The 27,293-nt window shown below is 42.4% G+C and overlaps 1 protein-coding gene across 2 annotated transcripts in view; it reads right to left on the minus strand.

Annotated features, from left to right (window-relative positions):
- The window catches only part of LOC109428415 (CREB-binding protein), a 44,943-nt gene extending 17,656 nt beyond the window's left edge, over positions 1-27,287 (minus strand). Inside the window, exons 1-6 of one of the 2 annotated variants that reach the window (XM_062844255.1) lie at positions 24,907-27,287; positions 24,544-24,833; positions 24,306-24,463; positions 6,743-6,823; positions 5,620-6,562; positions 5,317-5,550 (exon numbers count right to left, since the gene is read on the minus strand). In XM_062844255.1, the coding sequence (XP_062700239.1) occupies positions 5,317-5,550; positions 5,620-6,562; positions 6,743-6,823; positions 24,306-24,463; positions 24,544-24,833; positions 24,907-27,277 (4,077 nt within the window). In that variant the 5' untranslated portion in view covers positions 27,278-27,287. Of the gene's footprint in view, positions 1-5,316; positions 5,551-5,619; positions 6,563-6,742; positions 6,848-24,305; positions 24,464-24,543; positions 24,834-24,906 lie in introns of both variants that reach the window. The other variant, XM_062844254.1, reaches the window with a different exon arrangement.
- Positions 27,288-27,293: the final 6 nt, after the last annotated feature.

Consider the following 27,293-nt stretch of genomic DNA (forward strand, 5'->3'; position numbering starts at 1 on the left):
AGGAAACCACATAATTTGGATACTTTAACCGGTCGAAGTACCGCATACAGCAAGTTTCTATTTTTATGATTTCCGTGATTCCATTTCTGCTGCTCGCAGTGATTTTTTCATGTGGACCAGGTCTTGTACATCATACTTATTGAGCGTTGGATCCACGATTAAAAACCATGAAATACAAGGATATGCATTGCTCATTACGTGCTACGGCAAAATCCGATCCACCGCACAATGGGACCCAAACTCTGGCCGGAATAAATCCTAGTTTCCACGAAAAATACTAGCAAACATTGATCAAAAAGCTACCAGCCAAAGTAATAAGTACTCAGGCTGATGTCACATGTGGATTTGGCTGTTGTTCTCCATCTATTGTCCGAAACTGCTCTGATAATTCATATTAAGGGATATTTTGAAAGCGTTTTACAATGATCATTCTTCTTGGCAAAATAAAAGAATTAAATTGTTATGATATTGTGAAGATTTATTTCAGGTATAGCATCAAACATGAAAACTTATTTCAGGTAGCATGCACGCGAAGATCAGCCTGGCATGTTGGCATTGGTCACTTCTAATCCCTTAGAGAATCACATCGCGTTTGTGATTCGGGCTGATTCTGGCGCTCTGGCTGGTCGGTGTGAAATCATCGGCCAACGCCACCAATCGATCAGGTTGGTTTTTCAGGCGGAAATGGTCTCGGTCACAGGACGGTGCTGGGACGTTGCTTAGAGGAGGAATTTTGCCGTGTTCTGGGTCCCATTTTTTTACACCGCGTGCCGCATGGGTATACTCCCAGGAAAAGATTAGCCTAAAATTGAAACATTACAATTGTTAAATATAAGTTCATTTATCAAGATGAAAATGAAAACTTACCGTGATGAACTGCAGAATTCAATATATTTACCTCCATACGTCAGTAGCCTGTGTGTATAAAAATCACAGCCAGCTTGATGTGCATCGTCGATATTACTGAACTAATATAATATTAATCGATATTAATGGAGTATTACTGCCCATATTATTGAGTGTCCCACCCCATGGAGTAAAATTATGTTTTGAATATAGCGTGAATAGACAATAAGGCTATAAGTTTATTATGGTCTTGTGAACCATATTTGTCAAGAGTTTAATGTCGTAACTTGTTTTGAGCATTTCTGTGATGAATATAATTTTGTTTCTTGTGGAAATATCAACCCGTAAGCTGTGAAATTTGCAAATGTTGACGATCATTGGTTTGTGCAGAATAAAATGGCATAAATTTCACAATTAGGTCAAAATTTTATCTTGAAGAAATAAAAACTGAATTTTTCATATTTTTTCTACAAAATACAATAAATAAGCTTCATTTGCTTCTTACAACATTTTTTTCTAGGTTAAACCGTTCCAGATCTGCAGCCGGTTGAAAGTGTACCGATTCTAAAGTGCGCAGGCTTTAGAACGCTGATGGTTCGCGGCACTGACTGGCTAGAACATACAATCATTACTATCAATGTATTGTCTGTCATTATCACCAGTGTCGCGAACCATCACCGTACTAGTCACATCAACGCTATTAAAAACCAAAACTATATCACCCTGTTTGCGCTTTTTGATTCACTTTTTTTGTAGTCGCTAACACCAGAAAAGACTGAAACGACAAACGACATTCATCACCGTCACGTTACGACCATCATCACTGACATTTATGTGACTGTCATGACTCTCTCCTTCTTTTTCTGTAGGAAGCAGAGGCACGCACAACGACATAAAAAACTCAGTACAGACAGGGGGAAAATGCTCTCAGTTTGCCCGCCCTAAGCATCAATGCTCAGTAAGATGGTTTCTCTTGCAACCCACTTGAAGCACCCTCAGGTAATAACATCGTTGAAAAAATGCAAAGAGACGCAGATACACAAAATGCGTGCCACATTGGGCATGGCACGGTAGCTGATTCGTATTCCAGAAATTGGGTGGTCGCACGATTATCCCGTAATGGTCACGATAAATCGCAGCACTACACATTACTTTTCTCTACAGTTGTTTTTGGTCTTTCTCGTTTATGTTAAAAGTAAGTTTCCTGTTCCGCAGGAAGTAAAATTCATACTTTTTCCGTAAGTAATTTTGACATTTGTTTAACTGACAGCATTTTAACGAAACTACAGCATCGAAGGATGTGAGGAAACGAACACCAGGTTGTTTGGACTTAGAGAAATTTCGTTCATGTCCACGGGTTCTTTCCAGGGAATGAAATTATCAGCAAATTGAGACGAAAACGGGCCTTTTCCGAGTAACCGAACAGTTCAACGATTCTTTTTCCAGCGAGAAATGTTTATCGGTCGCTGCCGTTGTACACGACCGAAAATAGCCGAAAACTGAAAATCGCTCTTGCCATTTTCGCTATCCAACTTTATCGCCTTGCCGGTTATCGCGATAATTATCAGGAGGCAAATAACAAAAATTGTGCCGCCAACCGGATTCAAACCAAGACCCTCCTCAAAAATGTTTCTTAGCGCGCACCATAACCACGCGACCACACAAGCTGCTCGAGAGGTGGAAGAAATTTGATGCATAAAAGCTACCTTTGGTTGCGACGACGAAACGGAAAGGAGAACAAAGAGCAGAGAGTAAACCAGTCGGCTTTTCATTGCTGGTGATAATCCATTTTCGGCGCTGCGGGACGAGCGAGAACACATTCTCGGGAGAAATCCGGGTCTGAATTTATCGCACGTCTTTTTTCGCCGATAATGCGTGTGAGCGAGCTTTCTATGATCGCGATCGTGATCGATAATTTCACTCCCTGGTTCTTTCCACGGGAAATGCTGACGAGAGACGTTACGCAAGGATTCTGGGGGAACTTCTAATGACATTACAGCTAGAACTATGGTAGGATACTAATTATAAATTCTACAATATTGGAGTTCGGACTTCGGGTGGGAGGAATTCTGCTGGGTTACCTCGTGGAGTTCTAGAAGAAACACTAGAACAAAGTTTCACTGGACATTTAAGGAAGATCCACGAAGCATTCTTTGCGATTAATCTTTTGGCATTCCGTTCGAAGGTTTTTTCTTTGGGGTTTCGCAGAAAGTCCTCTTGAAATTCTTTCAGGTATTCCACCGAAAAAATCCACCAGGACTTCGCCGAGGATTCTCATAAAATGTCTCTGAGATTTTCATTCGAAGTTCTACAAAAAATCCCTCCATGAGTTCCTAGTAATGTATTTTCCAGGATTTATCTATTTATTTATTTTTTCGATCTTCTAGGGGTTTTTTCTTTTGATCTTCTAGGGGTTTCTCCAGAGGTGTTTTCTAAGATTCTACCAGCAGTTTTTTTTTTCAATCATCTTCCAATAACTTCAACCGGGATATCTCAAATAATTTTTATCCGGGATTCACTCAGATATTTATTCGGAGACTCCCGCAGGAATTCCTTCCGGGATCATTCCAAGAGTTGCTTCTTGGCTTTCTACAGGAATTCATTTTTCCAGTGATTCCTCCAGGAGTTCTTTCTAAGATAGAACTTTTTGGGATTCTTCAATCTAGGTTTTCTCTGGGCGTTTCTTATGGGGACCCTCAAAGAATTCCTTTTGGGTTTCTCCACGAAATGTTTACTGGAATTATCTGGGGAATCCTTCCTCCTGCAATTTCTTGCGGGATTCCTCCAGGAACTCCTTCTATGTACGTTCTTCTTCTTCTTCTTTATGGCTCTACGTCCCCACTGAGACTTGGCCTGCCTCTCTCCAACTTAGTGTTCTTTGAGCACTTCCACAGTTATTAATTGTGCGTCTCATCTCATAGTTCCTTCTGGTATTTCTCCAGGAATTTCTTCTAAGATGACACCAGGAGTGGCATCAGGGACCTCTCCAAAAATTTCACCCGGGGCATCTTCTGCTTTTTTTTTCAAAAGTTCGTTCCGGAATTTCTTGAGGACTTCCACACTCCTTGAAAATAAGTCAACGTTCTTCCAGGAGTTCCTTCTAAGATTTGTCCAATAATTCATTCATTGTATCCTTTCGGTGTTCCTCCAAAAACTTCTTCTGAGAATCTTGCAGGAACTTTTGCAGATTAAATAGAAAAAAATATTCTGGAAGATTCTTAAATTTTGCTCACGGAAATACTCCAGAAGTTTTTTTTATTCTTTATGGAAGTATTTAAAGACTTGTTCTTTAGTTCCTTATGAAATTCCTACAATTTCTACATAAACGATTTCTGGAATTCTTTCTTCGAAGGTTTCTTCCCAGAAAAAAAATCTGCAGACATTCCAAAAGGATCTGGAGAAATCTTAAAAGAAACTTGTGAGGAAATCCCTGAAAAAACTTCAGGAAAGAATTCCACGAAGGAATCTTCCCAGATGGAAGTTCTGAACAAATCCTAAATAAATTCCTGGACGAATCTCTGGGGGAACTCCCTACTCCCTTACCCAAGGCTTAGGTATCCCAGAAAGAACTCCTGGAGCAATCCTGAATTAATTTCTAGAGAGATCACGGAAGGTATTTCTGGATTTCTCCAGAAGCAGAAATACTGAGAGAATATCAGAGCAATTTTCGTAGGCATCTTGAAACGAATTCTTAAAATGCAGAAAGATTTTTACCAGAAGAAGTGTGTGATGTATAGCTAATACCATACAAATTTCAAAAAATCGGTTGAATATTGGTGAAGATATCGTTGAACAAGAATCTTACTTCACTTCGATTCAAAACTTAGTCCCGGAAACATGTTCGCCCAATGCTACACTGAGGCAAAAATTTCTTAAGAAATTCACTACAGCGGTCTTATGAAAAATCTCATAAGAATGTTCTTATGAAACGTTGATCCCGAAAAGCCAAACTTTTTATTGCACTCCAACCGTTTTAACTTTCGAAGCGTCGATGGGCGCGTGAGTAAAGCACGCGTTCTCCGATCTCGACGTCCCTGGTTTGATTCCAGGTTGCGATTTTGTTTTATATTGCGCAAAAATATTTCATAAGATGTCTTATGAAACGATATCATAAGAATTTCTTATGGAAATCAAAACATTTTCTTATGTCGAAATTTCATAAGACAAACTTATGCCCTTCATAAGATCAGTTTTCTCAGTGTAGGAGAAGTGATCAGTGGGCCACCCAAGTAACCACCAAGCATTATAATTCACCTGAAGGCGAATATAATGCTATTAAGGTGCGGACACGCTCTACATTGGCCGCTTAATAGCCCTGTAAACCAAAAGTGGCGAAATATAGTGCTAATAGTTACTAGGGCAGTTATCAAATTTTTAAACTGGCCGTTAAATCGGTGTACGATGGAATTTATCAGAGCGTTACGTCTGTTTGTCTGTTTCAAAATATTCAGTAAACTGTTCTAAACTTACCGCCAAGCTGGCAGCCGACTGCGCCGAGTGCAACCGAATCACGAAGAACACCTCCTTGTGCTTCTCCATGGTGGCGAAGATCTTCGCGCTCAGATCGTTCCCGTTCTGGTCGTTGCTCTTCTTGTTGTTCTTCCGCTGGGCCGCCTTCGATTTGTTCGACTTTTTGGCCTTCTTCTGGCCGCCCTTCTTCTTGCCGTCCGCTCCGGTGTCGCTGTCGTCGTTCATGGACATGATCTGGGGGGAGGATATCGAGTCTTGAGTAGAAATTGTGTACTTACACAGATGGGAGATAGCAATACTCACGTTGGCAGCTGCTTCCTCGCGTTCCGCCTGCTTGCGCTTCTCTTCCTCCTCCTGGTCGAGCTCCTTGATGCTTTCTTCGAGTACGTTGGGCCAGAAATCACCCTCAAAGTACGGCAGCTCCGACGCGGACTGCAGTTTGTCCTCCATGGCCTGCTTGAGAATGTCCTTGTAGTCCTGGATGGTCCGTTCGACCATGCCCTTGTCGAGCATCTTCTTGTACCATTCCTGGAGGCGCTTCGGCTTGGGGATTCGCTGCTCCGGTGGATGACAGTGGAAAATGTAGTCGTCGCCTTCGGACGGTGGACAGGCCCAGATGTGGGCCATCGTGTAACCGAGCTGTTTGGCGTAGTCCATGTAGCCCAGCAGGATCTCGTGGTAGACTGAAGTACGGTACTGTCGCGGCCGGAAGAAGTGAACGGAGTCCAGATAGGCGATGTAGACTCGCCTCGTGTTGGGTGCCGCACATTCCGAGCCGTATTCTTGGACATGCATACCGAAGAAGCACACGTCGATGCCGTCCACTTCTTCGAAGGCGAACAGGGCCTTCGCCCGGTACGGAAACTCCGGAAGCATTTCGCCGTTTTCCACGAATCTACTTCGCATGCCCGGTTTGACCTCGACGATCTTGTCCGAGCTGGACACGACTCGGATGTGCACCTCGCCGGCGCCGGCTTCCTTCTTCTTGAGGAAATTGTTGACCCGCGTTTCGATGTAGGTGCCCAGCTTGGACGTGGGTAACCGCTTGGCGTTGAACTTGTTGTCTTTCCGCTTGGAGCCCTTCTTCTTGAGGCAGTTGTCGCACACGAAACCACCCGGCCAGATGGTATCCAGATAGAGGACACATATTTGATGCTGCTTCCGGCCGCAGTCCAAACACACGACAAACGGTTCCAGCTCTAGGTGGTCGTTTTTCATCTCCTTGAACTGATCCTTCTTGATTTGGCTGCGGTGGTGGGAGAGGAGGGGTTGATGAGTTATTGAGTTATTCAACGGAATACTCCATTTGGTATAACTCTACGTAGGCATAATGTCGTTTGGCATAATAACAATGCCAAACGTCATTATGCCAAACGACCATTATACCAAACGGCATTATGGTATTCGGAAAATTGGCGATACTCACGTTTGGGTCTGCATCGGATCGTCTCCGAGGGTTACCATGTCGCCTGGGATGTCGTTGAAACACTTCTGGCAGTACGTATATCTGGTAGATAGTTGTCCAAAAGATCTTTAGTATCAATGATCGAATTGTGCGCGGTGGAATGCGTTTGATACGGTGATGGTGATGTTTAGGTTCAAACATTATGCATGTACAATGGTGATGAGTATTTACAAAAAGGTGAAGAAGATGCGTGTGCAAATCCGGTATTAGAGGGGACGGTATTAGCGCAATTGAGAGGACGCAGAATGCAATTCATTTACGGACACACATGTTAGGTGAGATACATAAAACGAAAGAAGATAATAATTACATTAGGGGGTGATACTTGTTAGAAGGGATAGCTAAGGGGAGATGAATAGGTTTTTAGTATAATCTTGTAGGATTAGTAGAATATTCTCGGTTATAAAAGAAACAGATTCCCTAATAGTAAACTGACGGAAAAATGGCACTCTTTTTGGAGATAAATATCATTCCAGGATAAGTCAATAAGTAATCTCAACTGAACGCCAGTGAAACCTGGTACGTATCAGTTGAGAACTCCTAACGGCTGCAATAAGTAATATGTTATACTAGTTAAATCTCAACAACATAAAATTAACAGGATTATATGTATGCTATCTAATCACAGAAAGAGAACCCTTCCAAAAACGATCAGCAGACGATCGTTCTTTTGTTAGTAAACAAGAATCGCATTTAAACAATTTTCATCCCGAAAGAAAGAAAAAATCTGTTCCTTCAGGTACAGAAAAGAGAAATCTCGTATCATTTCCCAGTGAAATAGAAAAAAAAAACTAAGACAACTTCACACACGTAGTCTGTCACAGAGCGGCAGAGTACACCGCTCTTTGTTTGCCACCAAATGTTGTGTCGATTGATGGCACTTCTTTGAATGTTACCGTTTCATTCTCTTTCAAAAGAGAAAGAAAGAGAGACATTCCCCTACAATACCATCGCCATAGTCGTCAACGTGAATGAGAATCATCCTCAGTTTCGAACGACTGAGAACAACCTGACGACAATCACCGATAGTTCATCCAAATCCCCACTCTTACCACACACTCGTGGAACAAAAGTATCAAATATCTCTCAAACGTTTCCAAAGAGAGGGAGAGAGAATGAGTGTACAAAACAACCGCAATAAACTCTCGAGATTTTTTTCATTCTTCGATGGCACTCTAGGAACTCAAAGTTTTGTTCGACTGGAATAATTCTGAATCAATATCGGTTTGTAAGTTTTTCTTTTATTAGATTTTGCTATTGACTTTTTACCAAATACAAATAATGTTCAATATGAAAGTTGAGCCAGGAAACAATCCCAAATATTGAAACAAAAACAACTTTCCGGGAATGTTTTTCTTTGCGTGTCTCAAATATGAAGGAAATTTGGGAGAGAGATCAATCTCTTTTCACAAACACCAACAACCTCAGCAGAGAAAGTTCAAATCACCACCAACAATCCAGTGAAGATTGTATTATTGTTCAATTCCATCACACCATTACACCCACCACTGAATGATGAAAGGCAGGTACCTATCTACATCATCTGAATGAAACAGTTTCTCAAAATTCGAACAAAATCTCGCAAAAGGTTACATTCACTCTCTCAACGCTCTTGTGCTGTGAATGAGTGTTGCACAGTTTTGTTCATTCGCCACTTTGAATGTTTCATTCACTGATCGTACAAGGAAACCTCAACATGTCTTTCGATGCGAGATCGCCGCCCCGCTTAGCGAGAGTGAGAAAGATTTGGCTAGTTTACAGCTATTTAGTAGGTAGATGGTGTTTGCGGGTTTGAAATTTGTTTGCTGTTTGTATGGTTGCTTTTGCGTCTGCTGCTGTTCTGTGTGACATTGAACTCGGCGCAAATTGTGTCGTACGTAGTTGCATTTCCTACTTGGAGGCTCAACAACAACAAACAACACTTCAATCTGCTTAGTTTTATTATGTTAGTTAGCGGATTTCAAGTGCGGTTTAAGACTGTACGTGATTTGTATGATTTTTTTTTTTTTGAAACTGTGCAATATCACAATCATATGGATATTAACCGGGAGCGGAACATTTGGCCAAACGTCACTTGGAATCAGTGCTGAAATAGTTATTTATGCAACAAGTTGCAAAATGATGATTTTTTCAGCACGAGTCGTACATTTATCCAACGAGGCTTGCCGAGTTGGATAAATACGATGAGTGCTGAAAAAATCGAGTTTTGCAACGAGTTGCATACAAAGTTTTTTGTAATTACGAGAAATACCCATTTAGTGCGATCTTTTCTAGCTACACATGTATTTAAATATCAGTAGGAACCACGTGCGTGCGCTCATGCTTGTCGGCGTAGTTTTTTATTCGATCAGGTAGGCTCTGATGTAGTAGGCGTCAACAATAATCGAGCTCCCGTTGTCAAACAGTTGTTCGCAGGCGAAAGCAAGAGCAGATTCAGCAGCTGCCTCTACACTTGATTTGTAGTTCGAATCCGAATTGAAATCGTCCTGATTCGGATTTGAGCTGCTCAGTAAATGTAGAGGCAGAGGCTGAATCTACGGAAGGCATGGTGGTAAGTAAATAGTGCGTAAGGGCAAAAGTGCCGAAAAGTGCTACTTTTCAGCACTCTTAAGAGTGCCGAAAAGTAGTACTTTTCGGCACACTTGCTTTAGGGGTGAAAAGTAGGCCATTTCGGCATACTTCAGCCAACTGAAATTTTCTACTTTTCACCACGTAATTACAAAAAATTCATTTCGTCATATCCAAATTCAATCACCTACAGCTCATTTTAGAAGTTGAACCTGAGAATATGGTATATGGAAAACTTGTGCGGCTAGACCAGTTCTGCAAGAAAGTCACGGAAAAACCGCTATTTTTCGAATATATAATGTAAATGTCACGGACTACCTTCGAAAAATGCGAATGATATTCACGGTGAATATCATTTGGCATTTTTCAAATGTAGTCCGTGACATTTACATTATATATTCGAAAAATAGCGTTTTTTTCGTGACTTTCTTGCAGAACTGGTCTAGCCGCACAAGTTTTCCATATACCATATCCTCAGGTTCAGCTTCTAAAATGAGCTGTAGGTGATTGAATTTGGATATGACGAAATGAATTTTTCAGCACTGCTTGGAATAACGGTCATTTGGCATATCCGAAATGCACCCTTCTTCATTATGCAAAATGTCTATGCCAAGTGGCCTTATGCCAAATGACTGTATGCCAAATGACACAAACCCATATTAACCCTAGTAAGATATTGGGGTCAATATGATCCGCACCGGCTTGCTAATTGTGCACTACGCCATTGTGGTGCGCTTAGCCTAACATCTTAGAAGGTCTTGTACTGATTTTTCGAACCCTCTTCGAATGAGTGTAATCTATTTTGTAGCTTTTAATTTCGCCCTATTTTGCTTATCCTTTGACAGTGTACGCGTATTTCGACTACCACTTGTAATCTTCCTCAGTGTATAACTTGACAACTGACACTGAGGAAGATTACAAGTGGTAGTCGAAATACGCGTATCTGTCAAAGGATGAGCAAAATAGGACGGAATTAAAAGGTACAATACTGATTACACTCATTCGAATCTTAGAAGGATTAATAGTAACCGAACCTTCCAACTTCCTTTACTACTACATATGTTCTAAATACTATGCCAATAGTCACAAAACAAGTATCAAAAAGAACATACTTGTCTCATAGAAGATTACGAAAATTGAAAAAAAAGTTAAGTTCATCTTTCTGGCGTTACGTTCCAACTGCAACAGTCATTTCCATTACGAAAAGATCCTGGTCCGACGAACAACCGAATCGTCACCCTCACCATCATGATTTTGCAGCTGAATACCAGCGCGCTTAACACTTTGGCTAAATTGGCTCTTGAACAAAGAGTTACAGATTATTTCAGGATTCCAAATAGTTCCACTTTTTTTGTGAGGCCCAAGTGGAGCACCTCTGCAGTTCCGTCAACGGTGCATATTGGATTGGTTAGCGAATAAAATTTGCTAATTAAAAGGTATACATACAGGTATTGGTCACCCAGCATTGAATACTCCACGAGGCATCGATGAGGAATTTCACCTCTTCGAGACCATACTTTCATCCAAATAAACTTCAGATTTTCATGAGGCCTAACTTATGATTTTTTTTTTTCAATAATTCATAATGATTGGAATTATTTTCATAAGGTCGCTCTATGACGCAGAATCGTCTCACAGCTTGGCTTTTATGTATGTTTAGCAACATGGTATATTCAAGCGTCGATAGCCGTGTGGATAAAAGTCAAGCTCAGTGGCGTTCATGGATCGATTCCAGTCTGCATCATTTTAAGATTTGTGTGCTCTTTTCATAAATCTATCTTATGATTGTTATTTGGTCATAACAAGCACGATCATTTTTCATAAGGTATTCTTATAGCATCAATAGTTCTTAATTATAACAAAAATTCTTAAGTTATTTTGATGATTTTCGTTCGTTTTTTTTTTCGCTCAGTGTGGCAATACATAAGGAAATTGAATTGAAAAAGCTCAAAATCATTAATGCTAAGTCAATTTGATTTTGCTTTGATGAATACCTACCAGAAAAAAAATCATTACAATAGAGTGGACATGGTGTCAATGTGTACAAAAAAATCTCATGAAAAAACCGCTCCGGTGAGCTCGTTCTCTATATTTGTTGGATTTTTTTATTTTTGTTGACTAGATTTTTTATCCCGGGGCTAATTCATCTCGGGACCTGTGGCTTTATTTGTCTTCTGAAGGAAGAACTCACACTCATATTTTGTGAGTATGTCGGGAATGGGAAGAAAAAAAAACAAGCACCCAAATATGACTAAAATATGTACTTTCGAACTTACTTGAACTTTTTTGTTTCCTCTCTTTAATTGTTACACTAAATCCTTTTTTTACGCGATGGATGCGTCCGCGCAAAAAAAGATCGTGTAAAAAAAGTTCGCGTAACTTCGTGAAATCGCGTAAAAAAAATCAAAGGGAAATCTTTTTTTACGCGATTTGCCCTCCGCAAATAACCAAAACCGCGAAAAAAAAGTCGCGTAACTTCGAGAAGATCGCGTAAAAAAAATCGTGCAAAATAAAAATCGCGTAAAAAAAGTCGTGTAAAAAAAGGATTTAGTGTATTATGTTTATTGTCTTATTCGCTCCCTTTACTATTGTCAGAGAGCGAAAAGCAAAATAACCCGGACCTGGTGCGGACATGGTGTGATGGTTAAAGCCTGCGACTATCACGCCGAGGACCTGGAATCGAATCCCACTCCTGACATACTCTCAAAATGTGAGTTCTTCTCTTCCTTCCCTAATAAAAATGTATTTATACACTGCTGATAGGGTGAATAGTTGTATCATTCTGTGTATGATCAAAATGATAGCCCGAAAGGGTTGTTAAGCACGTTGTATCATATTTTTCTATTAGGGTTCGGAAGGGAAGTAAATCCGTCGGTCCGGAGATGAACTAGTCCCGGATAAAAAATCTCGTTAAGGAAGAAATAAAAACAGTTCTTGCTGGCACAAGTTAGCCTATTGAAATACATCGCGTCCATAGGAAAGTCGGAAAAGGCTACTAACAGGACGGTAACAAGTCGACGTTAAGGAGAAAAATCAGAGAATACAAATATGGCTGCCACAATGGCCGACTTGGTCCCCTACTTACGTTTTCAAGAGCACCAATCTTGAAAATTCGCAAACAAATGCGTTCGATTTGTAAAAGCTGCCTTTAAAGTTTGTATGCAAAATTGCAATGGGGTTTCTTTGGTATATCCATTGGTGCTGATTTCAAAAGAGCCCATATTCCAGTACGGAGACGAAATCCCAATCAGGGCTGACTCTTGTCACCACTGCGTGAAGAAAACAATAAAATAAAAATAAACAGATGTTTGATCTTCAATTCATTCATTCACCTCATAAGCTCATTTGATAAGAGTGCTGCATTGGCGATCTAGAGGTTAATTGTTTAATTCCAAACAGGGATGTTTTCGATCACCTGGCAATCGTTTGACTCATTTGTCCATAACTCAGTTCAGAAACCTAATATTGGAATTTGGTGATCGGCAAAGTTATAGGTTAGTGTTTTTCCTACAATTATCACCAAAGACGCCATATTCTAACTCTTATATTTACGGCGCTTGTATCACCTACTCATACTAAAGGATCGAAAAATCCGATCGTTTAGTATAAGTAGGTGGTACTAACGCTTTTACGCGATAAATATTAGGTTAGAATATGGCGTCCTTGGTGATAATTGTTGGAAAAACACTAATCTACAAGTTTGCCGAACACCACATTTCAATATTAGGTTTCTGAACTGAGTTAAGGACAAATGAGTCAAACGCGTGCCTGGTAATCGGAAACATCCTTGATTCCAAATGCAATTATTTTTTTATTCAAATTTCTGTGTTACTGATGGCAACATTGACTTAATCCACTAGAAACTAACTAAACTGTGACCAAAGTTATCGTTTAAATTACCTTAAAATTGTTCAAAACAATGACCCGGATAAATTGACAAACACAAATGAAAATCGTAACTAAGGATGAGGACGATAGACAATTTTTACCTTCAAAAAGGTCAAAACTCATGGCCGAAACGTCGGGTAGACGTCCATCTGCGACTCCGATCGAACGAAATTGCATTCGCCGCGTATGTGGAAAAGATGTTCCGCCAAGTGTGGGTCCATTCTCAGGACGGAGACTTCCAACGGGTTGTATGGCGTAGCGACCCTGGGCGAATCCATCAAGCACTTCCGTCTATGTGCCGTTCGTTACTTACGGAACGAAGCCGGAACCGTATCTGGCTACCGAAGCCATGCGAGAGGCAGCGAGAAACTACGAAACGGTGTACCCCGAAGCTGTCCAACGAATAGCTCTGGATATGTACGTCAACGACTTCATATCGAGGGCGAAGAATATCGACGAGGCGAGACAGATGAAAGTCCAAATGTGCGAGATCCTGAGCTCTGCGGGATTCAACCTACGAAAGTGGACGACTAATCGGCAAGAACTTCTGAGCGCCAACGAGTACACAGAGCAGGTATCAGTGGAGATGAAGCTTGCGGAACCACCGGAGGCAGTTAAAGCGCTTGGCATCCAGTGGCTACCTAAGGACGACTTGTTTCGTTTCAAGATGAGCCTATCAGTGGACAGCGTCAACATTAAACGACAACTGCTCTCGGATTCATCGAGGCTTTTCAATCTGTACGGGTGGTTGTCTCCGGTTATGGTGAAGATTAAGTTCGTGTTTCAACAACTGTGGCTGAGTGACATTTCCGGGGATGATCCTCTGCCTGCCACAGTCGAGGTACCAAGCAAAGACATTAAGGAAGGCCTCCCTCCAGCCTCCACCTCTTGGAACACATCCGCATATTACACGGGTTTTCGAGCGCATCCGAAATGGCCTACGATGCGGTGATCTACAGTCGAGCAAGGGACGACGCTGGCAACATTTTCGTCAACTTTGTGGCTGCCAAGACCAGAGTGGGGCCAATCAAGCAAGTTTCGCTACCGCGCTTGGAGCTGAGCGATGCTGCTCTGTTGGCAGAACTATTGCAGCGGGTCACTCGAGTACTCTCTCATCTCATTGTGGAGCACTGGGCAGGACAGACAACCCAATCGTACTCCAGTGGCTGTCATCCATCGTAGCAGGTGGAAGACGTAGGTAGCTAATCGTACTTCCGCCATTCTCGATTTCCAACACCGTGAGTGGTGGAATCATGTAATTAGCCAGAGAAACCCAGCAGATTGCGCTTCTAGATGACTTTCGCGTGGTGAATTTGCTTCGTTTGACCTCTGGTTCAGTGGACCGGAGTGGCTACGCCAGGAAGAATAACTTTAGAATGCTGAACCCTATGAACCAATCGTCGATGAAGATAGTCTCGAAGAAAGAAAACTCAAGGTCCTACATTCCATTCCTTGCCAATATTTTACCGAAGCAGCTATGAAGTCGAGCTGGAACTTCTACATCGACGCTCAAGCTGCGGATTGGTCGTACGCGTGCTGGCATACGTGAACCGATTCCTTCAAGCAGCGCGGAGCGTTGAACATGTGTCAACATTGACACCGATTGAAATCAACTCAGCAGGCGAGAGCTGCACAATTCGATGTGTTCAAGCAAGAAATGGAGATACTCGTCAAGGCAGGGGAGTTGCCGATCAAGAATCGCTTGTCTGCACTACACCCATTCCTGGACGACAGTGGAACAATGCGAGAGGGAGGTCGCCTACAGAACTCGCCATACTCGTTCAATTTGAAACATCCCGTTATACTCTCACGTGATCATCGGTTGACGGGATTCTCAGTAGCAATCCCGGGAGCTCCATCTGCAGAACCTGCACGCGGATCCAACGCTACTGACAGCTACGGTGAACCTAACAGTAGTGGTTGTTGGATTGCAAACGGCAGTTCGGCGAACAGTTCGCAGTTGCATTCGACTGAAGGGGTAGACCGCCAATCAGGTCATGGGCAGCCTACCTGTATCCCGAGTGATGGCTACGCGTGCGTTCATCCACGTCGGCGCAGATTATGCCGGTTCATTTAAGATCCATGCATTGTGTGTCCGGAGAGTTTCTGGGCAATTCTGGGATTCCTTCTATGTCTAAGAGTTCTTGCTAGAATTCCTGCACGGGTTCGTTAGGATTCATGAAGCAGTTTCTTTCATGCAATTCCTACAGAAGTTCCTTCTAGGTTCCCTTCATAAATTCTTTCTTTCATTCAAGAGTTGTTTTAATGATCCCTTCTGGAATTCCTGAGATTCTTCTAGGAAATCCTTTTGAGATTCCTCCAGGAATTCTTTCTTGGAATATATCGAGAAGTTTCTTCTTAGATTCTATCGAGAAATTCTGGAATTATTTCTCAAAGTGCTCCAGAAGTTCGTTCTGTGAACTCTCCTTCAGTTCCTTTGGCCATTCCTCCATGATTTCTTACCGGGATTCCATGTGGAGTTTATTGCAGGTCCGTCTAGGATTCCTCTTCTAGAAGTAATTTCTGAGATTCATCAAGGAATTGCATCTGGAATTCCTCCAGGAAAGTGTAGAATTAGAAACAAGTACGAAACAAATCTTCCAAAGGTTTCCTTTAGGATTTTTTAAAGAGGGATTCTTACAGCAATTTTTTCTAAAATTCTTCCAAACATTCTTTCAAGAATTGTTAGAGGAATAGCTCCAGAAATTTCTGGGATACTTTCATTATCTTCTTTTGGGAATCCTACAAGGGTTCTTTCTGCGATTCTTCGAGGAGTTTGTTCTGAGATTAATTTAGAAATTGTCTCAGGAATCTCTGGGATTCCTTCACAAAATACTTCTGGGGATTCCTCCTAAAGTTCGTTCTAGGATTTCTGTAACACTTCCTTCAATGATTCCTCCACAAGTTTTTTTCGGGAATTCCTCCAGAAATGTGTGGCCTTCTTCCATGAGTTCATTCTGGAATTTATCCATGAATTCGTTCTAAATGGCATCTAGCAGTTTCTTCAAGGATTTCTCTAGAAGTTTCTTCCTTATGTCATTTCTTAAAATAATCAACAAACTCCATGAGTTTCTTCAGATGTTCCTCCAGGATTTTTTTTCTTATTCCTTCAGAAATTTCTTCAGAGACTACTCCAGAAGTTCTTTATGAAATTTCTTCAGGCATTGCTGAAGGAGTTCTTTCTGCGATTCTTCCAGGAATTCCTGGACTGTTAAGCAAAGGTTGTTTTCAAAAAAACTTCGTTTTTTCTATGGTAACTGAACGTATGTCCACTGCACAACGAGCAACCAAGAATGATCTTGAAACAAGGGGAAACTTTTTGGTTTTTCTAATTTTTTATTTCGTGCTCTGTAGTTTTGACTGAGCAATAAGGATTAGGATTCAGATGCATGTTCATTATTATTTTTCATAATGAATTAATGATGAACTATGTTCTGCAACTGTAACATATCCGCATGTCAATTGTCAATATCGCAATCAAGAAGCGTGCAACAACTGTCCTACTCCACTATCGGCTCCATGTCTGGCGCATTTTTGGCGGCATCAAACGATGCTTGTGATTATCCGCCAAATACATACACCTGTAAGGTAGCAGCACCACCTGTCCGGCAGCCAGCAATAGCAGCAACCCATTCGGATGGAAACTAGTGCGCGTGCCAACAACAACGGGAGAAACTATCGCGCGCCTAATTATTACTGCCCACCTCCCAGTCTTGTACACCGAATAGGTATAATAGAAGATCATGATGGGTGATGAGCTATTGCTCTTTTTTTCGACTCACCCATATCAATCGAATTGCTAGCGAATCGAATCGAACAAACTGTAGTGTGTAGACATACCCCCAAAGCGCACAAGCATTCAACAGCCAGAGCCCAAGAGCTTGGCAACATTTTGTGGAAAAGACGTGTGAAATTGGAGACTCTTGGATTTTTTCTCGCCATCCGAAAAAAGCGGTTCCACACGTACACACTCACTGACTGTGGCATGACTCCGTGTAGCAGTGAGTGCCTCACTCTCCTCCTTGCTCAGTTGGACGTGGAGTCTACATCAGCTGCGGAGAGAAAAGATTCCAACTGCTCAGACAAGATTCGAATGAACTTGTTGTGGCACTTTTGCGCTACGATGATTGAGATTGAATATTTCGACGAGTTTTGATATAGGTAGGTAGTAACTAAATGATTTGTTTATGATTAACGACCATGAACAAAACAAGTTTCATAAAATGTATAAAGCTTATACATTTTACTTCAAAATGTTTCAACGACACATTGACGTTACAATCACAGGTGTTGAAAATCGACCGACTGGAAAATCGAACTAGCAACGGATTCGGGAAACCTGTACTTACGTCTGTGTATGTGATTGACCGAGTAAAAGAGAGATATCTGATTCTGAAGAAGTTAATTTTGGAGAAAAAACAGCATTGATAAGTATATCCCATACACAAATGAATTAGCTGAGCTGAGTTCTATCAGATATTGGCGAAGAAAGATCGCAAGAAAAGTATGCCCCAGCCGTTTCAGGATGTTTTTGTGATATAGAAGACACTCTCGTAGGAGAAGGCGACGATAGACAAATGAGTGATATGCTGGTTGTGTGGCCATTGACATGCATCTGTCTGCCTTATTTTCCTTTGTCAATATATAGATTGGTACGTAAAGGGTAACTCCTGTGTGATAAGATGGTAAAAAGTGTTGAACCGGTTGAGAGACTTTCACACAAAAGTGAACGAACTGTGACTTTTGATCAGTAACCATCCAGTAAACTATACAAGCTACTCTAATTTGGTGCCTATGATCAGAGAAATCCCTAAAGGAACACTCAGAATCTCGACACAATTTCCTGTAGGGGTTACTGGAGGAACTCTGTAAGTAATCCTGGCAAAATCTCTGAAATATGATCTCAGGAGGATCACTGCAAGAAATCCTGAAAGTAACTTCGAGGAGATTTCCGGGAAACCTTTAAATAAAATCGAGGGAAGAGGTCCATGAGAAATATCAATCAGCAAATCCTAAAAGGAATTTCGCAAGAAATCCCGTAAAAAAACCTTGTGAGAAACACCAGGATAGATCCTGAAAACTCTGAGTGACATACCGGGAGCAACACGAGAACGGGAGAAAGTTCGAGAAAATTTTTAGGCGAAACTTAAAGCATACCGAAAATACCAAAATCTCTGATATTTTCTTGTCATTATTAATATTTGCAGTTCTGCTGATTTTCGGGGAAGAGGATGCTGGGAGAGGACCTGCAAGCACTCGGAGTTTTCGAGCGACGGGTGTTAAGGACGATCTTCGGCGGCGTGCAGGAGAACGGTGTGTGGCGGAGAAGGATGAACCACGAGCTCGCTGCACTTTACGGCGAACCCAGCATCCAGAAAGTGGCCAAAGCCGGAAGGATACGATGGGCAGGGCATGTTGCAAGAATGCCGGACAACAACCCTGCAAAGTTGGTGTTTGCTAACCATCCGGTTGGTACAAGAAGGCGTGGAGCGCAGAGAGCACGATGGGCGGACCAGGTAGAGCGTGATCTGGCGAGTGTTGGGCGTGACCGACGTTGGAGAGCTGCAGCTGCAAATCGAGTATTATGGCGGCAAATTGTTGATTCAGTATTATCATGAATTTGATGTTAACTAAATAAATGAATGAATGATGCTGGGAGTCGTACGATGCACGTTGGGCGGCATAAACTGTCAAATATGCATTCGCTTAGACGATGCCCACCCATGCGTGAGTAAACCCAAATTCGCAACCGCCATCGTAACGCACGAACCCCACCAACCGTTGCCAAATCGTTTTGGAAATGGCAACCTACCTTCCCGGTGAACAGTGGATTCATTTAGCAACCAGACCCAACCGTTGCTATCGCGGTTGATATCACCTTCCTCATGATTTCAATCTGAATATCAAACAAAAACAAGACAGCTTTCTACAAGTTAAATATAAAAAAGTGATAATCTTTGATAATTTTTGAAACTGTTGTACTATCATGCATTTAAGATTGCGTTTGTCACAAACGGACACATATATTAAAGATAAAGTTTTGCCGGGCCCGGTTCGATGTGTCGCAAGATTCGATTGTCGGAACAAACCGAAGAACGGTGAATTTCTATACCTGAATATACGAAAACTTCCTTTTCTCCAAAAGACACTCCGCAATTCTTCTGCAATTCCTTCAGGGATATCTCCATGAATTCCTTGGCGAATTTCTCCAGGTGTTCCTTGAGGTTCCATGAGATGCTTCGACAAATTCCTTCAGTTTTTTTGGAGTTAATTCATGGATTACAATAGGAGTGCCTTCGAAAAATCCTCCAGAAGCTCCCTCCGAAATTTTCCAGACATTTCACCAGGGCACCCTCCAGAAGTACCTTCAGAGATCCGTCCATCAGGAGTTCCGTCTGGGGTTCCTCCTGAAGGACATTCAGGGATTGTTCTAGAAATTTTGTCAGGAATTCCTTCGGAGCATCCTCAAGGGTTTTGATCGAAAAATCGTACAGGATTTACTTCGGAAAATTCTCCAGGAATTTCCTCAGGGATTCTTCTAGAAATTCCTTTGGTGATCTCTTCCGAATTTTCCTTCTGGGATTCCCTCTGGGATTTCACCAGGTATTTCCTCAGGGAATTCTCCAGGAATGTCCTCGGGGATTCCTCCAGGAATGTCCTCGGATATTCCTCCATTGAATGTCCTCAGGGATTCCTCCAGGAATGCCTTCCGGGATTCCCCCTGGGAGTTTTTTTTTGGGATTCCCCGGAGATTCCTTCCGGGATTCCACCGGGAATTCAGGAATTTCTCCAGAAGTTCTTTCAGGGATTCATCAGTGAGTTCCTCCAAGGAGTTCTATCACGGATTCCTTCAAGGATCCCTCCAGGAATTCCATAGGAGATTCCTCAAGGCATTTCTTCAGGGATTACACTAGAAATTTCTCCAGGGATTTAATTCTAACGAAACACTTGAGGACTTAATTAGCAACATTCTAGAGCTTTCGTACAATCGTAAAACGGGTGGGTATCAGAAATGAAATCGATTTGCACACCTCTACTACTCACCGGACTTACTACGCACTGGTGGGGATAGTGTTAGTGCCGGCCGGTGTCGTTGTACGTTTGTGCGCGAGAAAAGGAATAATTTTAGCGTAAAGTAGGGGTAGGCGGGGCATAATGAGCAGCTTAAGCATTTTGCCACCAAATCCAGTAAATTAAGCGCAATCAATGTGTAATTTTGACGTATAATCCTCATTTTAACCTTATCTGACAAAAACTAATTGTTGAAATTTCGAATATAGCTATAAACGTTGCAAAATTTAATGTTTTTAAAAACGTATAAAATCGTGGATTGCGTTTTAGAGGTGGGGCATAATGAGCACCCTAGGTGGGGCAGGATGATCAATCCCTGTTTTGTGCACAATCAAATGTTAACTGACTGTTCTTGTCAATGATAAAGCATACCGGCAACAACCAATAAGAATTTGAGGGGATTATGGGGTTTAATTCGTAGGGAACGAAGGGGTTCCATGGAGTTTACTATTAATACATTTTTAAACGGTGATAATTTACAGATACTGATTTTCCAAAGCTAATAAATTGAAAATTAATGATAAAACCTTACTATATGCATCGTAACAGAGAAAACCATAAGTGAAAATCGTTTGTTTAAAATGTTAAAATTTTTCATCATTTTTCCATCAGTTGCTCATTTTGCCCCACCCTTCTATCAACTTTTTAAAGTATATTTTTTAACAAAATAATTATACAAATATTTTGAAAGTGTTACAGATACATTTCATTGACCCAGTAAACATCAAGAAATTTGATAGATACCCATTACGTTCTTATTTTGATTCCAAAACCTTATTTTAGGTCAGCTGATTCTTATAATATTTCCCCAGTACATGACCACTTCACGCATTTTCACTATTTTTTCAAAGCTAACGGCTTTTTTGACAAATGTTTCGTCATCAATTCATTGGATTTGAGGTAATTAAACTACAATCAAGCAATTTGTTTTGAAAATTTGGAAATTTACAGTGAAAATACAAGCTGCTCATTATGCCCCACCTGCTCATTATGCCCCGCCTACCCCTACGGTAGCTTGGTAGTCCAAAACCTCGAAAAGTCACTAGCATATTCAATAAATGCAGAATATGGAGAATGGAGATGGAGAAAAAGGTGGAGATACAAAAATGGATGAGTTCGTTTCATGCTATTCTTTTACTTCGAAAACTTAAAGAAGATTCATTGTAAAATAACATTTAATAATAGCATTACTATGGTAATGCGACGTGTTTTTTGTATCCATTGAAGCACATTTTGTTTAGTCCGTCACGTCAAGTAACAGCCTTAACTTCAATTCTCAATTTGTATAAAAAATAGATTGAGAAGTAAACATTGATCGATCATCTGACGCGGGTGATAGATTGTTTGCTTTCAGTGTAAAGCGAACAAATGCGCGGGTTAGGTGCAATTCTATGTTAAGTTATCCATGAACTGTACTACCTAAGTATTCCATCAAACTGAAGCATCTCAAATTAATGTTTGAGCTACTTCAGATGATATAATCATCGTAGCAATACTGCCAAATACCTATCAGCGAAAAGATGCTGAAAACAAGCGCTTGCTTGAAGGCATCCATTTTCACTCGTCCACTAATCGAGTATACCTTCCTCTAGAGGTTTTCTCGATATGCTTCCAGAGTATCTCGTTAAATTCTTCCCGGATTTTCATCCACAATTTATCAAAAGTTTCTTAAGGAATTTAGATCTGTAGTTTCCGGGAATAGCTTTCCAATAATTTCTCTCTGGTTTTTTTTGCAGAAGTTCATCCAGAGTTTCTGGTATTTCTTGCGAAATTGCACCCGTAGTTTTTCCCTGAATTGCTCCTAGATGATTTCAGAGTTCTTTCTTGAATTTCCTTAATATTTTCTCCCGGGACTACTCCCAGAACTTCCGAGATGTCCCAGTTTTTTCCCAGGATTTCTTCCGAACTTTCTGTCGAGGTGTCCCAATAAACCTTTGCGGAGTTTCTTCGGGATTTTCCTACAAGGAACATTTCTAGAAACATTCTGAGAAAAAAACCCTGCAAGAGCTCCGGGAGCAACTTCAAAAAAAAAAATTACAAGGAGCATATAGAATCTCGGGACAATTTCTGGTAGAATTCCGGGAAGAGCTCTGAAAATAATGCCTAGAAAATCTATAAAGATAATCATCTCAGGTGAATCACTGCAAAAAAATCGATAAATAACTACGAAAAGCTAAGAAAAGTTCTGAAAGAAATCACGGCAAGAACTACATGAGAAACATTAGCAATTGCTTCTGCAGAATATCCCAGAAGGCACTCCCGAGAAAATTCTTAGGAGAAAGTCCAGGGAAAATTTAGAAAAACTCCAAGAGACATCCTACACCGAAAGGAATATTCTGAGGGAAGTCCCAGGAGAAACTCTGACAGAAATCTCTGGCTAAATTTCTAAAGAAATGCCGCGAAAACCTTTAGGAAACCTCCTGTAGCATGTCCTGTAGAAACCCAGGGATACTTCTCTAGAAAAAAGCTCACCGAAATTTCTTGAATAAATTAACTAGAAAACCAGTAATCGTATAAGTTGTTGCATAAGATACACAGTAGAGGCAATATGAGTACCTTTTACATGCGCCTAAATGGAGCCATGAACGCACGATTACTGGGTGTCTGGGTACAGTAGAAACTTCGGAAGAAATCCTGGGAGAAACTCCCACAGAAAATTTGTCAAAAACACCTTAAGAAATCCTTGGAGAAGGTCTCGCCGAAATCTTAGGAATAACTCCTGCTGCTGCGCTGGGAGAAATCCCGGGAAATTATTATTAGCTTTATTCGGGAAATTTTTAGCCCGAGGCTGGTTCATCTCCGTGGGAATATATCCAAGGGAAGCATCAAGAGGAACACCGAAAGGAATCGCGAACAATCCTCAAGAGAAATCCCGAGAGAAACTCTATGAGATATTCCGCGACAACATATATCCCGAGAAAAACTCTTGTGGAGATCTCGGGATAACGGGATAAATTTTGTTGAAAATACCACGAAAATTTCTTTGGATAAAACATAGGAGGAAAGAAAAACATGAGAGATTCTGGGCAGAATACCATGAATACCTATGGAAAGGCATATCAAGAAAAATGGTGTGAAAATTAAGGAAGAATTCTTGTGAGAAACCCTGGGAGACATTCCAACAGGTATTTTCTAGAATTTCCAGAAAGAAACCCAGAACGAATTTCCGAGCAAATCCTTGAAGTGGAATTCCTAGCTGAATTTTATCTTCCGGATTCAGCTGAGTCCGCAAGGAACTTGCAGTATCTTATCGGTATCAGCGACTTTCCATCTACTAGATCTGGAAGCCCTGCTACTGCCTCTCTAGCACGTATATTCAGGTACTTTAAAGATTTAACTTGTTTTTCGAATAAGGACTCTAGAAGCAATACCGGGAAAATCTCTTGAAAGAGATTCTACAGTATCCTTGTGAAAAACTGCAGGAGAAATCGGTGAGAATTCGAAAAAAAAAAACGTTAGGAATCTGCAAAAACCTCCGTGATAAATGCGAGACTATTAAGAAAACTGCCGTGAAAAATACGGGATGAATCTTGTGAGAAATCCTGGAAGGCAATTGAAGAGGTATAAATGTCTGTAGAAGTCTCCAGAAAGAAACTCAGACGGAATTTCCGGGGAAATCTTTGGGAAGAATTTATGGATGGATTTTACCTTCCAGATTCAGATGGAATTTGGAGAATCTTACGGAAATCGTCGGCATGCCGGAAATATATGCTTGATTTAGGAGCCCTCCTCTTGTTCCTCTAACACAGTTATCCAGATTTCTTCTTGATAAACCTTGCATTTTGAACTTTTTTTATCGTAAAATGGTTAGCATTTCAATATTTTGTGCAATTTGTTCTGAAGGAAGCGTTATCATTCTAGAAAATCTTCGTCAATACTGTTCCTTTCATTAACCGAGAAACTACAACAATTAATGTGTTAGTTGAGACCCTAATATACATCGAATGGCACATGAGACAAACTAAAGAGAATGGAAAACATAATTCCTTCCACTTACCGGTTCTGGTAGCTGTAGTATTTGGCATCCCGTGGGATCGTGCACAGCTGCTTACCGTAGCAGCACAGCACCTGGGGATTAAAGGTGTACTTCCGACCACAGCAATATCCCAGCGATTGCATCACCGGATCAATTTCTTGCTCGAACACTTCCGACAGCTGCGTTTGATAAAAGAACAAACATTTCTCTCATTAGATACCCACATTCTTCTACCTCAGCAATCCTCAAAACAACTCACCTTCGTGCAGTACCGGTAGACGCGGGACGTCTTCCGGTTGTACAGCCACGCGTTGTCGAACATGAGCCACACGTCGTCCACGTACTCCCACGGGTCGGAATACTGGCCCGAGTCCAGCTTCTTCTGGATCGTGCTCAAATCCATGGGCTTGCGCACGATGTCGAAGTAATCCGGAATACCCAACGTCGTCGGATCCACCGGCATTCGGAAGGGAATCGATTCCGGTTCCTGTGCAACCAACTTTTCCAACGTAGGAAGCAACGCTTCCCGCAGTTCTTCCGGTTTGAAGGCTGTTTCGACAGAAGAAAAAAACACATTAGATCTCAAATCCTAAAAACAAAAACAGTGGTTGTAGGTACTTACAGCACTTCTTCTTGCTGTCGGCCGGATCCGACTGGATCGGTTCGGGAAAGACTTTCGGTTCGCTTTTGACGACGGCATTGACGGTGGCGGCACTCCCGCTCGATGGCGACATCGGTTCCTCCTTGCACTTGACCACGTCCAGTTTGCTGTTGCTCTTCTCGGTCCCATCCTGGCTTTCGCTCGTATCCATGGGTTCAGTCTTAATTTCCTGCTTGATGCTGGGGCAGTTGTCGTTGTTGACGCTTTTGCCTCCACCGGCGCCCGCACCGGACCCACTGTCGGACGTGTCCATGTGGTTGGTGTCCGGTTCGGATTTGATGTCCGATTCCTGCTTCAGTTCCAGCTTGCCACCCTTGGCGCTGGACTCGTTGGCGGAGGTGTTCGGCCCGCCGGAGCCCGATTGGGAGTCCTCGTCCTGGTCACGAGCTGCCGCTTCTAAAGCGGCCATCTGTGAACTCAGGGATGACGATGAGGAACGGTTTATGGTACTGCTGGCGGTGGTGGTAGTGCTGGTGGACGAGGGCGGGATGGATGACGAAGGCGTTGTGCTGGTAGTGCCTCCAGAGGAAGCGGTCGTCGTTGTCGTAGGCCCGCTGGACGCCGTGCTGGTTATTGGAGCGGCTGAGGTTGTTGCCGGCATACTACTACTACTACTGTTGGATAAGGCGCCCAGGGCAGGTGGCGTCGAGATCGGAATTGGTGACGAGATTGGAGGTGGAGGAGTCGGTTCTGGCGCGGAAGTCAACAGAGCCGATACATTTGGTGTATTGGGAGTGCTAACCGGCGGTGGCGGAATCGGTCCATTTGGGGTTAAGCTTGGTGAAGGTGACGGAATGGGAACACTATTTCCGGAAGAGTTCAGGAGATCTCCACCGCTGGTTGGGGTGGCCGGCATTTGACCTAGGCTATTCCGTTGTTGCTGCGTACTGCTTGCACAATTACTGTTCAACATTTGACTGCCGTTGAAGGTGTTGTTCGGTTGCATGGAGTTCGCTGACCCACTGCTTCCGAATGGTGATGGGAGGGAAGGTGTGACGGTTTGATTCATTCCTCCGGTAGATCCAGGCATGGAAGTATTCTGAGCGTTCGCTACTGCTATCGCTCCTTGTCCGGCATTTGCATACTTCGCCTTCATGATGTCGTTGAACTGCTGCAACCCACTTGGTGAACTGTCGGCTATCGAAGGACCGTTCATAAATTGGGAGGCGTTCTGCTGCGATGAAGGTGGCGTCATTCCTGGAGGATGATTGTTCATGACCTGCTGCTGTTGAGAGGTAAACGGCGACAGACCACCTGGGAGCACCGTTTGTTGCTGTTGTCCCATACTGTTTGGACTCGGTCCCGGTTGAGAGACAAACAGCTGCTGTTGAGGTTGTTGTCCAGCGTTCAGTTGCATACGATTCTGCTGCATCATGTTGTTCTGATTCAGCATGTTCGGCCCAACCTGCCGGGGCATCTGCATCACATTGTTGGCGCCCATGTTCGGACCAATCATTCCTGGACCTTGTTGATTGGGGTTCATCGGCCGGATCTGGGCATTTCCGCCGGGTTGCTGGAGCTGTTGTTGCTGTTCTTGGGCTTGCCTCTGCTGTTGCTGCATTTGCTGTTCTTTTCGTTTCTGTCGTTTCTCTTCCAGCTCCTTCTGAATTTTGTAGATCTTCTCTGCCAGCAGGTGATAGTATTCCGACCGTGAATTGGCCATTTCGTACATATCGCCTTCGACTTTCTTCGCGTACGCCACCAGGTTGTACATTCGCTTGTCGAACATGGTCGACGGATCCGGTGACGGGAAGATGGCTTGAACTAGCTTATGGACGAGATGATTCCGGAGATCAGGCGTTACGGAATGGTGCCAATCTTTGGTACCCTGCACTGGAGCGGCAAGCATCTGGTTGGCCGGGAAGTTGCCACCAGGGCCACCAGGACCACCGGCATTGGCTCCGCCGGGTTGCTGCTGTTGTTGTTGCTGTTGCTGAACGGGACCTTGGCCGTCCTGATTGAACAGAACATTACCTTGCAATGGAATGATATTTTGAGATTGATTTTGCCCTTGTTGTTGCTGTTGTAGTTGAGCATTAGATTGTTGTTGCTGTTGCTGCTGCTGTTGTTGCTGGAGGACGGCAGCCATTTGACTGACTTGGTTACTTTGGTTTGATCCACCTGGAGCTTGACTAGTCACAGGAAGGCCACCCCCTGGACCAACATTGGAAGCATCGCTAGTGGCATTGGGAAGGACATTGTTCATCATCTGATTCGGAGGAATCATCATCCGAACAGCTCCTTGAGGTTGATTGGCGCCCAACGGCATACTTCGCATCCCGCCAACCATTCCAGGGCCACCGGGTTGTCCGCCTGGCTGCTGACCTGGCATTCCACCGGCTACCTGG

This window comes from Aedes albopictus, chromosome 1 (assembly GCF_035046485.1).
Source record: "Aedes albopictus strain Foshan chromosome 1, AalbF5, whole genome shotgun sequence".
Classification (NCBI taxonomy): Eukaryota; Metazoa; Arthropoda; class Insecta; order Diptera; family Culicidae; genus Aedes; species Aedes albopictus.